Source organism: Hyperolius riggenbachi, chromosome 2, assembly GCF_040937935.1.
Source record: "Hyperolius riggenbachi isolate aHypRig1 chromosome 2, aHypRig1.pri, whole genome shotgun sequence".
In the NCBI taxonomy this organism is placed as follows: Eukaryota; Metazoa; Chordata; class Amphibia; order Anura; family Hyperoliidae; genus Hyperolius; species Hyperolius riggenbachi.
Window position 1 is genome coordinate 450,939,030 of NC_090647.1, and position 17,492 is coordinate 450,956,521.

Consider the following 17,492-nt stretch of genomic DNA (forward strand, 5'->3'; position numbering starts at 1 on the left):
GGTCGTTTCACTGTGGATAAACACTTTTCTGCTACGTGCAGAAAAGCTTTGACAGTGTTTGCTGTCAATTCTTCATTGTGTTTTGAGCCCTAGGGGGACACTGTAATGGCGAATGCCACATACACCAGAAGCTACATGTAGTATCCAGGAAATCTTGATCGAAATGTGATGGCAATCAACGGTAAACGACGTGAGATGAACATTTATATCAATATTCATTCATTCATCTCTATACGCAATGCGGTGGGTCTCGAGTGGCAAACGCTGGGGGTCGTCCATCTCCTCTGGCCCTAAAAGTGGTCACTTTGGTTAACAAAATGTATCCTATCCATTATTTTAAACGATAACGAGAACGATATTTCCTAAACTAACCAGAAAGAGGAATGTGTCCTTTTGGTTGTCACCTACAACCCACACCTGGAAATCTTAAGGAGGATTGCTAAGGAACTACATCCCATTTTACACAAGGATCACAGACTGAGAACGATATTCCCTAAACCTCCACTCTTGTCATATCGGCAACCACACAATCTAAAACGGCATCTTTTTCTTATTTTAAATGTAAAGAAAACTGTGTGACTCCAGTGAACATCTGTCACCACTAGATGGAGCTAATGCCCACACTATGGCTTTCTGAGTCACACATTCCGGAAACACTGACGTCTGCATAGTACAGAGGAGGGGTTACAGGGAAGGCGTTATGTAATGTCACTCTGTAATTGGTTAGAGTAGCATGTAGAGGCGTGGACAGAATGCATCTAGTATAGATATATAAGCACAGCTGTGCACAGAGCTTACACTTCACCAGTGCTGAAGGCTGCTGATCACAGTGGATTGGGTGCAGACTTTCTGCCGGGTCAGGATCCCAGACTGACTAAGGAGCGGAAGCCCCTGGGAAGCGAATGAAGAAACACCTTCTACTACTATTCACGTACAGAGGTCTTGTGAGAAAAGGAAAAAAGAGCAAGAGACGAAAATGGCCAATTATACCATACGGTCAGCTGTGCCTGGAGACTGTAAAGACATTTTGCGACTCATAAAGGTGAAGATCACTTGTGCTCATGGATTTAAAGCTATTTTCTGACATATTCTAGTGGCCCATATCTCTTTGTCTATTATGATAGGATGAGATGGGATACTGTCCTTGTACAGTACTAGTGGCTTCGCAATAGGAGATGCAGAAGTTGTGACTGTTCTAGGGCCCCTGTATTACTAATAATAAGAAGTACGTTTTTTTCCAGCGTAAAATGAGCCATAAATTACTTTTCTCCTATGTTGCTGTCACTTACAGTAGGTAGTAGAAATCTGACAGAAGCGAAAGGTTTTGGACACGTCCATCTCTTCATAGGGGATTCTCAGCAAGGCTTTTATTCTTTATAAAGATATTGCTGTATTATCTTTTCATTGTTGCTATGCTGGTAATTATCACCTCTATATGTTCTTTAGTGGTCAAACCTAAATGAAACCTGACTCTGTGGCTGTCCATGGCAGGTTTTGATGCTGTGTATCAATTGTTTTGAACAAATTAAAACTCACACTGGAACCTTTAGCTCCGTCACTATCAGGTTTGCCGGACACAGAGACTGCTCCACACTAGGCACTTGTTATACAAGCTTATTGGAGCGTGTCCTTTATGCATCCCATCCTCTATCCCCTTATGACTAACAGGTTCCCAGTGTGAACTCCCGCTGCCCATGTCACCCCCCTCCTTCTCTCCAGTCCAAAGTACTAGGATTCATCACTGTACATTCTGGTTGAAACTGGACAGATTTCTACACTTCCTTCACCTTCTCAGGCTAGTTATTCAGATATTAGTACATCGAGTTCCTTAGTCCATATTTGTTCAGCGTTTCCTCCATAATGTTTATCTAGCAGTTCAGCTATGTTGCAATTATTACTCAACTTGCTATTTTGAGTATTTATATGTATTTTTTTTCTTTTCAAAGGAACTGGCAAAATATGAAGAAATGGAAAACCAAGTAGTGCTAACTGAGAAAGGTATGTAAATTTAGAATTTGATGTGTTTTTTTAAATCTTTTTTTTATAGCACCTGCTAAGTGACAGATGGTGAGATAGTCGTTAATGGAAAATGGCTGACTTGTTTTGCATTTATAAACCTTTTTATAGGCAGCTTGCCAGCATGGTCCCATGAGCCTTTGCAGTTCTGCCTAGTTAACTAGAAAGGGACACAACGGGAGGGGGATGTTTGCATACTGTTCAGCTTACATGTTTATTATCTTCTGTTTGAAGACCTGTTAGAAGATGGCTTTGGAGAACATCCTTTCTACCACTGTCTTGTTGCCGAAGTACCGAAAGAGAACCAGACTGCTGATGGTAATGAGTTTTTTTCTGTGAATTTTCTGCTCCTTGTTTCGTTGCTAGCCTTGTGGCAATACTTGTATTGACCCTGTATGTAAGCAGATGCAATATTTGTTAAATCACATTTTCTTTTTAATTTGTCCCCAATCTTCAGGTTACAGTCTCTAGCTTCGCCATGTACATGGATGGCCCTTCCGTGTACATGGATGGGCGGGGAGGTAACTAAAAGATCCGTTACACAATAACATAGATGAGCATGAAATGAGGTAAGGCCACCAGGGGCTTCCATTCAACCATAACCAAGAAACACGGTAGCTCAGAAACCCATGCAAGTCCTTCATTTTTTTACTTTTATTTTTTTTTAAGTTGGATACTTCCTTAACATCGCTCCTGTTTCCAAAAGCAGTCAGTTCCCAACTGTCTTCTAACTGATCCAGAGAGCAATGGTGTTTAACCAAAACAAACAGACAAAAAACATTTGTTTGTATGGACAGTTTGTCTTCCTGGCATCAGTCTTGGGTTTTATGACAAATATTCTTTTAGGTCAATCGGTCATAAGGATTTCTGTCCTGTACATGCAGTCTTCTGTAGTTTGGGATTTTGTGCTAAGCAAAGCTACTACCATTTTAATTATTTTTTTTTTTTATATATATATATATATATATATATAATTTTTTTTTCTTTATCTGGGCTTACTACTTGGAAGCTGTGTATGTACTCCATCTTTTTTCTGAACTGCCGTGTAAAAGGAGATCGCTCCTTAACTTGCATTTATGAATTTTGTTGTGCTGCTGTTTGGTGGTAGTGTACCACACTACTGTATCTGAATACTTAAAGTGGAATTCTTGGACTTCATCAAGACATGTGGCCTCCCACCATCCAAAACACAAATACTGGTGTATTAGAATAAATAGAAGTATTTTCTAGGGTAGGCCCATAGTTCCATGACTACCAGTTAGCCCTTGTTTTCCTTCCCCACTGAAGATGGGTGCTGCCATTGCAGTGCTTTATGAATGGGGGTGTGGCCTGGGCTGCCACTTACCCTCCCACAAGGAGGAGCTGTCTGGGCTGCTACTTACCTTCCCTCTGCAAGGCTGATTGGAAGGGAAAAGCAGTTCAGACTGACAGACTTCCAAAGTGCAAGGGTCTGGCAGTCCATGGAGACTAGAAGGCACTACTCATAGAAACAAATTTATAAATGTCCTCAAGCGCTCTAGTATTCTGTGTCCAGGGATGTGTAGGTGGCTGTATGTTTTAACGAGAGAATCCTGGAATTCTGTAACTAAGAATGAAAATGGTATGGTGTTTGGGTCATGATCCTATTGTCCTTAAGCAATGGGCAAAAAACTCATACAGATATCCACTGACCCAGCAAGTGAATTCAATTGAGTCAACCAGCTGCTAATATGTATAAGCAGCAGCTAGCTTTGATTGGCTTCTCTTCCTCGGTCAGCAGAAATTTGCATGCTAGGAGTTGTTTGCTCATAACAAGTTCATAACATGTATGTAAAAGAAACCGCTGATATTGACATTGGTTTTGTTATATTTGCTAAGAGTGTGTTCTCTTCACAGGATACACCATCGTTGGGTTTGCCATGTACTACTTCACCTATGACCCATGGATAGGAAAGCTGTTGTACCTGGAAGACTTCTTTGTCATGAATGAATTCAGAGGTCAGTATGTATTGATGCAGAATGCCGATCTGCAGCGATAGTCATATTTGTTCTGTAATGTTTTAGTTTTCTATATGCCAAATTAAATGTTATATATTTTTTTTTCTTCTGTAGGATCAGGAATTGGGTCAGATATATTCAAACAATTGAGTCAGGTGAGTGCCACGCCCCCATCTCTCTAGTGGTAGTTTGTTAATGTTTATCTTAAGCCCAACACTCGCTAGACCGCGGCAATTGGAAATGAACGTTAAACGACGGGTCAGTCGAGAATCGTCAGTGTGCCAACGATTATAAAATACAGCAATTATTATACATGTAGACCGATCTGTCCTGGTGGGTCGGTTTAAACGATAATCGCTGTTAGTCATTTGTTCCAAATGATAAACAATCTATTCATAGTGCTCATGTGCCGAATTATGGACTTCCATGCCACTTTTGCGCTTCTGCTAGCGATCCGATCAGTGAAACGTCGTTGGGCCGCCATTAGATTCAAATGTGCGTCAATGTTGTTCGTTCATGGCTGTCAAGGTTCGCTCGTTTAATGACTAACATGGTCTAGTGTGTCTATCGAGCTTTACAGTGGAAAGTGTGTTAGAACCTAGGTATTGTATGAAAGACATCAGAGCTCTACACACTACTGATTACCCATCCCTCCACCCAATATGTGTTCTTGCCATCTGTGCAGAAGCATTGCGTATAATTATGCTGCATCCTACCAGAAGATTACACTGGACAAATGGTTAGAATTCTGGTACATTGACCTATATGACAGCATTCAAAAGGTTGCCTGAATTAGCAGTATTAAAACAAACAAGTGAAAGGAGGGCAGTCAGTTCATTCTAAGTGCAGTTAGCAGTTTGACTACAGTCTAGGACCAGTGACTTTTTTTTTTCACTTCCCGATCACTGTGATTGGCTCACAGTAATCATGAGGTAAGGAGCCAATGAAAATGGCTCCTGACCGATAGGAGGAAGCTCAGCTGTCACATGACAGCCAAGTTTACTTACTCCAGGAGCAACGATTGTCTCGGGACTGCGGTAAGCTATGGCATCGAATCTATACCGCATCAGAGTTAGAGAGCCACGGATGCAGCGTAGATTTTACTTATCGCCGTCCTGAACCGGTTAAGTGCCACTTGGCCTATTCCTAAAGGTGCCCATTAACAGTACAGTATTTTCCTCAGATGCAATCATTCAATCAATGATGCAATCAAATTGTACAGGAAACCACGCTGTATTTTGAGAAAATCATGATTATGATTCTATGGTCAATTGGAATACAGAATTTTGTTGGTCGCAATGCTGCATTTTATGAGTGCATCTGAAGAAATGGGAACAATCAATATCGTTCTCTTTCCATTACTTACAATCCCGCAAATCTGATTGAATGGTCGCATCTGAGGAATATATTGTGCCCTCTATGGCACCTTAAAGGGAAGGTTCAGGGACTATGAGAAAAAAAAAATCCACATCCACTTACCTGGGATTTCTCCGGTGGTGCGCCCGACCTGGCCAGGCCGGCGGCTAAGCCGGGCTTCTTCTGAGCTCCAATCTGCGTCTCACTGGTGCGCGCTGACGTCATCGGACATCCTCTGGGCTGTACTGTGCAGGCTCAGTAGTTCTGAGCCTGTGCAGTACAGCCCGGAGGACGTCCGATGACGTCAGCGCGCCCGTGTGAAACGCAGAGTGGAGCGCAGAAGAAGCCTGGCCAGGTCAGGCGTGCCACCGGAGACCACCGGGAGCCTGCGGAGCGGCGCCTTCTGCCTGCCACGGGCTGGAGGAAGCCCCAGGTAAGTGGCTGTGGATTTATTTTTTTCATAGACCCTGAACCTTCCCTTTAACACTGACCTCCCAGTTTCCCCGTACTGTATGCTATTCTTGACCACTGGCCTATTTTTTACACTAAATGAAACTCTTTTATCCCATATGCCTTAGCTCTCTGAAGCTGCCCCTCCTACAATCAGCATAAATAAAAAATCCATTGTGTCTTCCTTGCATACATTTCTGCTGTTATCTAAATCCTGATCACTGAAGTCATAACACAAACCTTAACCCAAAGTTTGACCTTATACCTCAAATCACACAAACTGCCTCATACCTCTAACACTTGTGCCAAAGTCTAAATTACCACTTTGTGAATACTTGCCCCTCAGTCTAATGGTACCCTCCTGCTGGCATCTGGTTTTCTGGTAACTCCAACATTTTAGTGGTGGTGGGGGGGGGGGAAGTAACCCTGTTTACTAGGGACGATCAACGATATGCAAATACTTCTTAGTTTATGCAAATGTAAGTAAATTTATATGCAGCTTTAAAATTGACCAATCAGTTTAATCCTGAGTGGGACTTTATTGGTCCATTTTCAAGTTGCATATAAATTTGCATAAACTTGGAAGTATTTGCATATCATTGATCATCCCTACTGTTTACCAACAACCAGCTGGGCTTGTCTTCCAGAATTGTTAAATGCGGCATGACTTGACAGTGTCATCTGACCAGTCTCCACTTTTCTGTCTAGATCGCTGTGAAGTGTCGCTGCAGCAGCATGCACTTTCTGGTGGCAGAATGGAACGAGCCGTCCATCAGGTTCTACAAGAGACGTGGAGCATCAGATCTGTCCACTGAAGAAGGATGGCGCCTGTTTAAGATTGATAAGGAGTACTTGTGCAAGATGGCATCTGAGGAGTGAGCCCAGCGCCTCCCAGAGGAGATTGTTACTTTCCAATAAAGCTGCTTTATTTGCCTGCTTAGTTTTAGTATTCTTTAGCGTTTGCATGCAACTAAGTCAAAAGCTTTAGTACCAGTGGCGTAGCCATTGTCACCCACCTGCTTCTCCACCTGTGTCCTCCACAGCCCCAAATCCGTTTGTAAGAGCACTACAGATAAGATGGTCAGTTGTATGTGTATTTATGTAACTTCATTCTTGTAAGTCATTCGATTGTGTACAATGTACACACTGGTATTTAGGGTTTTTGTATAATTAACATGTTTTTACAAATTAAAGTGCAGCAATTCTGTGTCCAGTCGTCTGTCTGTTATTCTGTTGTAGTTGTCTTCCCTCTGTTACTCACTTTTTCCAATGTCACACTGAAACTGGGGCGCCAGTAAATAGGTGAATCTAGTCTAATTAAAGAGTAGGGATGGTCAAGTAGATGCAAATCATTTTGGTTGATGTAGGATGCAAATGTATGCAACTTGAAATCGACCAATTAAATCCCACCTTGGCTTCATTGTTTGGTCCATTTTCAACCTGCATACATTTGCATACTCTTGCATCATCTCCAAATAATTTGCATCTCATTGACCATTTCTATTGAAGAACAGTGATGAGACACTTTCCTAGCTTGCAAATCTCCATTGAGCCAAGGAGGTGATAAACCTAAAGAGAAACCGTAACCAAGAATTGAACTACCCCCCTCCCCCCCCCCCATGAGAAATCTTTTCCTTTTCACAAACGGGTCATCAGGGGGCTCTGTATGGCTGATTTTGTGGTGAAACCCCTCACAGCTCTGAGGTCCTGACATTACACTGTGGGAGCCTTGTTGCATTGTGGGAATAGTGATAAATGTCTGAATGTAAATCAGAGAGAGGAAAGATTTTACAATGAGCAAACCCTGAATAAATCAGAGGTACAGACTAACCAGCAAGCTCATGGTGAACCAGAACTCATTGGAGTGTGTGAGGGGCTACAATGGTCTTAAAAGCCCCCTTACTAAAAGGCTATGAAAAACAAAAGTTTGCTTTTATCGCAAATTCTTTCTGTTTTAAGAAAGTAAACTTTTGTTTTTCTGAATAACTCATTTATAGGTAATTATTGTAAAAATTAAGCACTTTTTTATTACTTTATTTTCACTGGAGTTCCTCTTTAAGGGCTGGAACCCACAGGAGCGCTTTTGGCAGCGTTTTGGCAGCACTGCGATACGCTAGCAGTTTGCCAAAACGCTGGGCTAATGTTAATGGATGGGGCAACTTCCACAGGAGCGTTTGCGTTTCTCAGAAACGCAAACGCAGGACGTGCAGCATTTTGGGAGCGTTAGCGCTTCAATGTAAAGTATTGAACCGCTAGCGGAAATGCTCAGCAAAACCTAAACTGAGCGGTTTTGCTAGCGTTTTGCGGTTCAGCACACTGTAACAAAATGAAAAATAATTAACAGGACCAATCAGGATAAAAACGCAAAACGCAAAACGCTAGGCACCCGCTGGGGGAAAAAATACAATGTTGCAAAACACGACCAAAAACGCGCATGAATCCGCTTGCAAACCGCTCAGACAAAACGCTAGCGGTTGCGTTTTGCGTTTGCGGTTTTCAGTGGGTTCCAGGCCTAAATGCAAGTTCATTTATAATACATCAAAATAAAAACTAGCTTCATAAGCCAGTGTATAAACACTACTATATATCCACAGGGATGTGCTTTCAGCAGTTAAAGGGACAATTAAGCCAGGAGTAAAAAAATCAGTTTTACTTTCCTGGGGCTTCTACCAGCCCCCTGCAGCCTCTGGTCCCCCGCCGTAGTTTCATTTTCACTGACAGGCCCGACAGACCTGGCCATGCGTATTTTTCTTTGCGTTCCCGTCTGCAATAGCTTCCAGCACCTGTGCAGGACGCTATTGGGGATAGGAACAAGAAGAAGGATACGTGTGGCCAGGCCTGCGCAGGCGCAGAAAGCTCGTGATTACCTGTCAGGGCCTTTCAACGAAACTAGCTGGCGGCGGTGGGACCGGAGGCTCAGTGAGTGACTGCAATGGCACAGGAAGGCTGCAGGGGGCTGGTAGAAGCCCCAGGCAAGTAAAACTGATTTTTTTTTTTATTTCAGGCTTAAGTGTCCCTTTAAGGGCCTGAGTCCACTAACACATTTGTGTCCGCTTGTCAATGTAACAGATGCTGAAAAGTGGACAGAAGCGGACACAACTGCATTAGTGGGTCCAGGCCCGAAAAGAAAAGAAAAAAAACAAACACTGGGTTATATAAAAGGCATTGATTTGACTGGCAGGGTGGGACTGCAGCAGCCCTTCCTGATTCACAATGGGCAGATTTTATACAAAATAGGATGTCTAATGCAGTGTTGTGTGCCAGCAACAACCACCATTTTAGCCAAGCATTACATGACACCAATGGCCACTGTTTCCAGGATCTTGGTGACAGCAAAAATTTGGCAAAATTAACAACTCATCCTTAAAGGACACCTGAACTGCGAGGGATATGGTGGCTGCCTTATTTATTTCATTTTAAAGTGAACCTCCGGACTAAAAATCGACTCAGCAGCACTGAAAAGGCCTGGTGTTTCTTTAACAGTTTCACAGCATCAGAACTTTGTTTCTCTTATCCAAGCCTCATTTTTAGCTGCACAGAAGAAAACTGCCCGGGCTTTTTTCCCCTGATGCTGTGCAAAGCATGATGGGATTTCTGATGTTGTTGCTTTCGTTCTGCTGTTTTGGTGCAAATTTTTTTTTTTTGACATTTTCAATTTGACATTTGAAGCCTAGTGTGTGCAGCTGAGAGGGGTTATCAGGACACAGGACAGTTGGAACTGTGTCTCCTGCTCCTTGTCACCTCCTTTCAACCAAAAAGATGGCTGCCCCCATGACAAAGATGGCAGCCCCCATGAATCACAAACATTTGCCTGTTCTTTTAAAACAGGGTGGGTAAAAAATTATATTACCCATCTATTCTAATTAACATAACTAATGTAACTTAATGACAGTATGTTTGTTTAGGCTGAAGTTCCCCTTTAAACAATACCAGGCTTTCTGTTCTCTTTGGCTACAGCAGTGTCTGAATCACACACCTGAAACAAGCAGGCAGCTAATCCAGTCAGATTTCAGTCAGAGCACCTGATCTGCATGCTTGTTCAGGGTCTATGGCTAAGAATACTAGAGACAGTGGCTCTGTAGGACAGGCAGACAATCTGCATTGTTTAGAAGGAAATAAATATGTCAGCCTCCATATCACTCTCAGGTCATGTTTGCATCAAGCCCCGTTCACATGCTAGATAAAACTCAAGTCAAGGCCGTGGTTAGCAACCACCACTGCCAAAAATCCAGCATGTGTACAGCAGCCCCTTGACACCTCTCGGCCGAGAGCATTGTTCTCTCCATGTAATCCGTACTCTGCGTGATGCTGCCACACCCAACCTTCCCTCCCCCTATAGAAACAAAGCACGTTGTTTACCTGCAGGCTTATGATGCATCTGGCATGTTGCCCCGGATCGGTTACTGATCCCCAATGGGTGACATGCCTTATACTTGTGTACGAGGCATCGGTCACTAAGTACTTAGAAACTGTATAGGGTAGCCTCCATACACCGCTCACTTTAGTTATCCTTTAAAGAAAGTTACATACATGAACACTTTAAACCAGGGATGTCAAACCGGTCCTACGAGGGCTGAGGTCCTCATACATTTTTGACACAGCTCAAATTCATTGATGGGACTGAATCAGGAAAGGTGTGGTCCATCAGGTAGAACACATTCTTTTTCTCAGTCCATCCTAAACACTGGCATGGATCTGGCCCTCCAGGACTAGAGTTTGACTCCGCTCTGTTTTAAACCATCAGGCAAAAGTGCTACATTGGCATACATGAATTAGGATACCAGGAGAACACAACTCAACAATATGCCCCTGTAGCTCACTAAAATGTCATAGGCACCACTCCTGTCTTCCACATGATAATAGCAGGATCTGTTGGTTGTTCAGAAACAGGGCATTCTTGTGTTGCATGCAGGGTCAGTGTTATACATTTTGCCACTTTATAAGGGCCCGTTCTCACCTGAGCGGGAATCGCGCGATTCCCGCTCACGGCAAACCGCTAGCGGTTTAGGAAAAACCGCTACACAATGTAGCGAGTGGCAGTGTTCTCACTGCCGCAGTCGCAATCGCTCCAAAACCGCTACAGTGTCCAGTGATTTTTCTGCGCTAATTGCGGGAAAAGCACTCCCGCAAAACGCCGGCGGTAATCGCCAACGTTCTGCGATTATAAGTGTGAACAGGCCCTCAGGAAAACTGATCACATTACTTCCCACCCACTGCCTGCCCAATTCCTGTCTGAACAATGAGATGATGCATCTAAGCAGTAGTGACCTAACCTACTGAGCCTGAATACTGACTCACTGTACTATCACTGTGTACAGTCATGTCATCAACATTTTAAGACAGGATTTGTAGGAGCCTTATTTCATAGAAAGTAAGATAAAATTTACTAAGCTACTTGGTGGTATTTTTAGATCTGTGCCTAGAGATGGGTTTTAAAGACAATCTGAAGCTATTTTACAAACAAACAGATATTCACCTAAGGAGCGGGAAGGCTCTTGAGTTGGCCCTATAGAGCCTTCTCGTTCCTCCTATGGTGCCCGAGTTCTTCCAGCTCTGGGTCCCCTGTTAGCAGTCTCCGACCAATTGCTTGCGCAAGCTTGTGTTAGCGGCGGAATTGAGCAGTCTCCGAACCCGGCCCATCGGTCGTAGACTGCTAACAGGGGATCCAGCAGTGGAACGCGGGCACCGTAGAAGGAAAGGGAAGGCTCTATAGGACCCAAAGGCTTTCTTTTTAAAATAGCTTCAGATTCTTTTTATTAACAGAAATATAAATTACTTAATATAACCTACACTTAAAGGACCACTATAGAGGACAAAAAAGGAAGTAGTTAAAATCTGACAGAACCAACAGGTTTTGGACTAGTCCATATCCTTAAAGGACCACTATCGCAAAAAAAAGTAGGCAGTTAAAATCTGACAGAATGGACAGGTTTTGGGCCAGTCCATCTCCTCACGGGGGATTCTCAGGGTTTTCTTTGTTTTCAACAGCATTTCCTGAACAGCAGTTGCAAAGTCTAACTGACAAAACAGTGTGCAAGTAAGTAGGGAGACTGGCTGGTATCTTACTATTTCGCCAGTTAAACTGCTGTTCAGGAAATGCTGTTGAAAACAAAGGAAACCCTGAGAATCCCCCATAAAGAGATGGACTGGCCCAAAACCTGCCGATTCTGTCAGATTTTAACAGCCTACTTTTTTCGCGATAGTGGTCCTTTAATGGGGGATTCTCAGGGTTTTCTTTGCATCTCCTGAACGGCAGTTGCTAAGTCTAACTGCCAGAATAGTAAGATACTAGCCAGCCTCCCTTGCACACTATATTGGCAGTTAGACTTAGCAACTGCCGATCAGGAAATGCTTTTTAAAATAAATAAAGAATGCCCCATAAGGAGATGGAATAGTCCAAAACCTGTCGCTTCTGTCACATTTAAACTGCTTCCTCTTTTTGCTGTAGTGGTTCTTGTATGAAAGGAGTTACTGCTGCCTCAGGGAGATTCTCATGTACAATGTGTGAGTCATTTTCAGGTCACCAGTTCTCTTCTTCCGTGACTTGGGAAGTAAAGTGGGTGGGACCCTTATTAGCATTATCCCCATTACACAATACACAATAACAGAGCAAAAAAAGGAAATCCTGTTTTCACAGTAGAAGAAGTGTAGTATTTTAGTATGACATTTATTAGGCTTTTTAACAAGTGCCCAGAGAGGTCCGTTATTAGTTTAAATGAGATCTCTAATATATGTTGGAAGACAATTATCTTACAGTTATATCAGCTATTGCAATTCACTTTTGGTAATAAATTTATAATGTGATTGCAAAAATTGCTTTGAAAAAAACCTTAAAGTGGACCTGAACTCAGAACTTCCTCTTTGCTCTAAAAGATAAGCAAGAGCATAACCTTCAAAGAAAAACATATCTTTGTGGGGCCTCGTTTTTTTTTTTTTTGCAGTTCCTGGTGATTACCTGCGTGCTGTTTTTGTTTTTAAACGCTTTTCTAAGCGGTTTTGCCGAGCGGTTGCGTTTTTTTTTTTTTTTTAAACTCTTTGAACCGAAAAAAAATAAATACAATATATTTATTCTTAAAAACACCAACGCAAAGCGATTTTATGAGCGTTTTGCGTTTCTCTTTGCTGACCGCACAGCGCATGACCCGCGCTGATATGAACCTTCTCATACACATTCATTGCACGAGCGGTTGGGGGCGATTTTAAAAATCGCCTGTGCGTGAAAAAAGCCAGAAAACGCCTCTAGTGTGAACAAGCCCTTACAGCTTACAGAACTCCTTCAATAAATCTGCAGTGTGTCTACTTCCTGCTTTCAGTCTCTCTAAAAACACACAGGGTGCATTTCTCTCTGTTTCCCTTGTGTCTCTCTAAAAACACACCGGGTGCATTTCTCTCTGTTTCCCTTGTGTCTCTCTAAAAACACACAGGGTGCATTTCTCTCTGTTTCTCTTGTGTCCTGTGCAGTTCAGGACCACTTTAACAGTGTCTATTCTCTTAAGAAAATATTGTAGCCATGCACTGATAATACATAGCATGTCCCTTGACTCAAAAATGAATGTCTCTGAGTGAACAAAAAAATAAAAACGAGAACCAGAGTTTATGCTTGCATGGATGTGCCACATAGATGGCATCTTCCTGATTTGTCAAGGAAACCAAGCAAAATTTAACTCTTTTGTCGTGATCATCAACAGTATCATAAGTGGCAAATCATCCAATGCATTGATCTTGCATGCACAAATCACATTTCTCGATATTTTGACTATTGCAAGTGAGGGAGTATTTGCCACTAGGGATGATCAATGAGATGCAAATAACTCTGAGTTTATGTAGAATTATGTAAATTTTTTTATGCAAATACTGTATATGCGGCTTGAAAATGGACCAATCAAATTAAACCTTGGTAGGACTTGATTGGACTATTTTCAAGCTGCATATATTTGCATACAAAATTTACATAATCCTGCATGAACTTGGAATTATTTGCATCTCATTCATCATCCTTATTTGCCACCACTCCAAGGAGGTTTGTGTTACACAGTTACATCGTTATTTGGGTTGAAAAAAGACATATGTCCATCGAGTTCAACCAGAAAACAAAGTACAACACCAGCCTCATATATCCCTGTTGATCCAGAGGAAGGCAAAAAAACCCTTAAGGGGCCCATACACTTACCGATTTTCCCGCCGATATACAGCCGTTTCGATCACTGTTATCAAATCGGCTGTGAAATCGTCACGCAAATGCTGACCGAATGATCGATTTCCGTCCGAAATTGAAATTGATCGTTCCCGACGATTCCCGTTGTTCCATCTGTGCAAAACATTTCCCTCGATCGCCGGCGGGTCGGGAGTGTATCGATAGCGGTGTTCGAATGCCCGACGACCGACGCCAGCGGCAATACATTACCTGATCCGGCCAGTGCAAGTCCCCTGGTCTCCGCTGTCTCTTCTCCGCTGGGTTCCGGGTTCCGGCTGGCTACTTCCTGTCCCGCCAGGAAGTTTAAACAGTAGAGCACCCTCTACTGTTTAAACTTCCCCGGACAGGAAGTGAAGCCAGCTGGTCCGAAACCCGGAGCCCAGAGCGACAGCTCCACAGATTGTGATCGGTTTCATGCTGAAATCGATTCACAATCTGTTTGCAGTAAAGGCAGCCATACGATCCCTCTCTGATTCGATCAGAGAGGGATCTATCTGTTGGTCGATCTGATGGCAAATCGACCAGTGTATGGCCACCTTTACAAGGCATCGTCCAATTAGCCCCAAAAGGGAAAAAAATTCCTTCCCGACTCCAAATGGTAATCAGATAAAATCACTGGATTAACACCACTGGGCATTACCTAGTAATTATAGCCGTGGATGTCTTTCAATGCAAGGAAAGCATCTAAGCCCCATTTAAATGCAGATATAGAATTTGCCATAACTACTTCCTGTGGCAATGCATTGCATATCTTTATCACTCTAACTGTAAAGAACACTTTCCTAAATAAATATCTAAATGTTTTTCGTCCATGCGCAGATCATGTCCTCTAGTCCTTTGTGAAGGCCTAGGGACAAAAAACTCATCCGCCAAGCTTTTAATTTGCCCTCTGATGTATTTATACATGTTAATTAGATCCCTCTAAGGCGTCTTTTCTCTAGACGAAATAAACCCAGTTTATCTAACCTTTCTTGGTAAGTGAGACCTTCCATCCCACGGATCAATTTTGTTGTTTGTCTCTGCACCTGTTCTAAAACTGCAATATCTTTCCTATAATATCATTCATAAAGCATTCCCGCATGCGGAAATGCTGAAAACAGCTTACTTTACCGACCACTTCGCAAAATTTTCATTCATAAAAGCTGTTACCGCATGAAAAGCTGACATTCCTGAGCAGAGCGATAAATTACCACCTTGTGTAGTGATTATCTTAACAAATGTTATGAGGATGGGGATTACCGCTCCCTTGGAAGTAGCGATAAGCATGCGGATTACAGCTAAGTCAATGGAGACAGACCTCCCAAGCAGCACCAGTGAGAGCAGCGCATGGAGGGACTCAGGCAGCTTCTCCTGTTACACCAGCCTACCGACAACCTAGAGCCAGCCTAGTTCGGGAAATCACCGCACTGCAATCGCAACTGTCAACATTTTTATGAATGAGTATACAGAAGTCTAAAATACCGAATACGGTATTTTCCCGCATGGATTTTTTTTACTGACCACACTTTTATGAATGATAGCCAATATGGTGCCCAGAACTGAATGCCATATTCCAGATATGGCCTTACTAGAGAGTTAAACAGGGGCAAAATTATTCTCCCTGTTCTTAAATTAACATGACTCATTTAAGGACAGGGAGAGGATAAGGAGTGTCCTTAGTGAAAGGGATGGTTGAGTATTTTGTATACAGTGGAGTTCACCCAGATCACTATAGTTTATCCACAGAACACAACCACACAGCTAAGCATACACACTCACACACGTTATAGATTCACCCTAAAAAACGGTGGTGCAGCTATAGGGGTTAAAGTTACAGCCGCATCAGGGGCCAGGACTTGAAGGGACCCATGCATATGTAGACATTGCATTAGGGCCGGTTCATACTGCAGGATAAAAAACTGATCCATGTAAAAACTGGTCCTCCTAAAAGGATCAGTATTTAAAAGGCATCAGTTTTTCTTCAGTGACCTTCTGTTCCATGAGTGCGCGGTCAATGAAACACGTCCGTCGATCCAGGAAAATCGCTCCCATCCCAAAATTGCCGTCCATTCGGTGGAACAGGCTGAATGGATCTGTCCTAACAGAGCAGTGTGAACGGATCCTACTTATAAACATAGGATTAGTTCATACCTGGTAGGATCCTGTCCATTTAGTTCCTGGACCATTTTTCATGCCATTGTGAACTTAGTTTTAGCTTTTTATTGACACTAGTTGTTTGGTTACCTCTGTATGTGCTTTCAATAGTAATAATCATTTACAAACCATTCCTTTTCATTGCTTGCACCTCTCTCATATGATGGTCTTTATCATGCAATAGTTTACATACAGGGCTGCACTAGAGCCCATTGCTATGCAGGCAGCTATGTTACTGCTTAGAAAATACACTCTAGTCTCTATCCCACCTGTTAAAGTGTGCAACATTTAGTGCTTCACCCACCTCCTCCTCTCTCTCAGCATGGCCAGGCCCAGTCTTCAGTACTGTCTGCAGGTTTCAGTTGTCACTCCATCCCATATTAAAACCTCCCTGGCGTTCTGATTTCCCGCAGCCACAGGTATTTTTTTTAACCAAATTTTTTTTTAAAAAAATCATGGAGCTAGCCTACCTCTAGCTACACGATACCCCCCTCCCTGCTCCCTCCCACCCTTCCGATTGCCGCCGGCGATCATGCCCATCAAAAAATCCCGTTCTGGGGGGGCGTGGCTACCGCTCAGTCAGGACGGACGTGAGAGATTAGAGCTCCGTGACCAGCATCTCAAAACCGGCTCACACAAATGGCGCCACAACCAGCTACTGTCTCAGACTCTGAGGAGATGAACCTGGAGATCGATACTTCCAAGAAACGGAAGAAAAAGCAGCAAAAACGACAAAAATTAACTGACTTCTTCACGGAGAAGACGAAGCGCTCAGCTTTCTCAAACAAAGATGGCGCTCACCCGCAGAGGAAGGAGGCGCCGCTGACTGCAGCCACGCTATCACAAGGTACTGTACCTCCTAATGATCACTCAGACGGCTCGTCGTCCTCCCCAGAGAGATCCCCTGATTCCCGGAGCCCAGCCAAGCACAAGCCACGTACATCCCCAGCAGGGGAGCAAGAAGCTATCGTTCAATGCGGGGCAGCGCTATTTGAAGCCTCTTCAGCCTCCATTGAAGCCTTCCCGGCCTCAGAGCAGGCAGCGTCCCAAAATTATATTAAAGAGATTCTTCTCTCATTTAAGTCCTCACTGCTAAATGACATTGCCTCTATGAACAAAAACCTACAACATGAGATGGCCAATCTGGGGGATAGAGTGGATTTAGTGGAACACAGAGCAGCCCTGATCTCATCTGAATATAACAAGATGGTAGACGTATCTAATACCCAAGGGGAAGATATCCAGTGGCTAAAAAGCAAAACCTCTGACATGGAGGACAGATCGAGGAGGAACAACCTTAAGCTCAGGGGGATCCCTGAAAAAATTCCTACAGGAGAACTTAAAAATTATGTTATGCAACTTACTA

The 17,492-nt window shown here is 43.1% G+C and overlaps 1 protein-coding gene across 1 annotated transcript; it reads left to right on the forward strand.

Annotated features, from left to right (window-relative positions):
- Positions 1-787: 787 nt before the first annotated feature.
- SAT1 (spermidine/spermine N1-acetyltransferase 1) lies at positions 788-7,008 on the forward strand. Its single transcript, XM_068270056.1, has 6 exons — positions 788-1,042; positions 1,947-1,998; positions 2,251-2,334; positions 3,892-3,993; positions 4,108-4,148; positions 6,508-7,008. Exons 1-6 carry the CDS (start codon positions 977-979, stop codon positions 6,676-6,678), a joined length of 516 nt encoding a protein of 171 aa, XP_068126157.1. The 5' UTR covers positions 788-976; the 3' UTR covers positions 6,679-7,008.
- The last annotated feature ends 10,484 nt before the right edge of the window (positions 7,009-17,492 follow it).

Coding starts and splice junctions, on each gene's coding strand:
- SAT1 (XM_068270056.1), top strand. CDS start 977: ATGGCCAATTATACCATACGGTCAGCTGTGCCTGGAGACTGTAAAGAC. Junction 1,043..1,946: donor ACATTTTGCGACTCATAAAG/GTGAAGATCACT, acceptor TTCTTTTCAAAG/GAACTGGCAAAATATGAAGA. Junction 2,335..3,891: donor AGAGAACCAGACTGCTGATG/GTAATGAGTTTT, acceptor TTCTCTTCACAG/GATACACCATCGTTGGGTTT.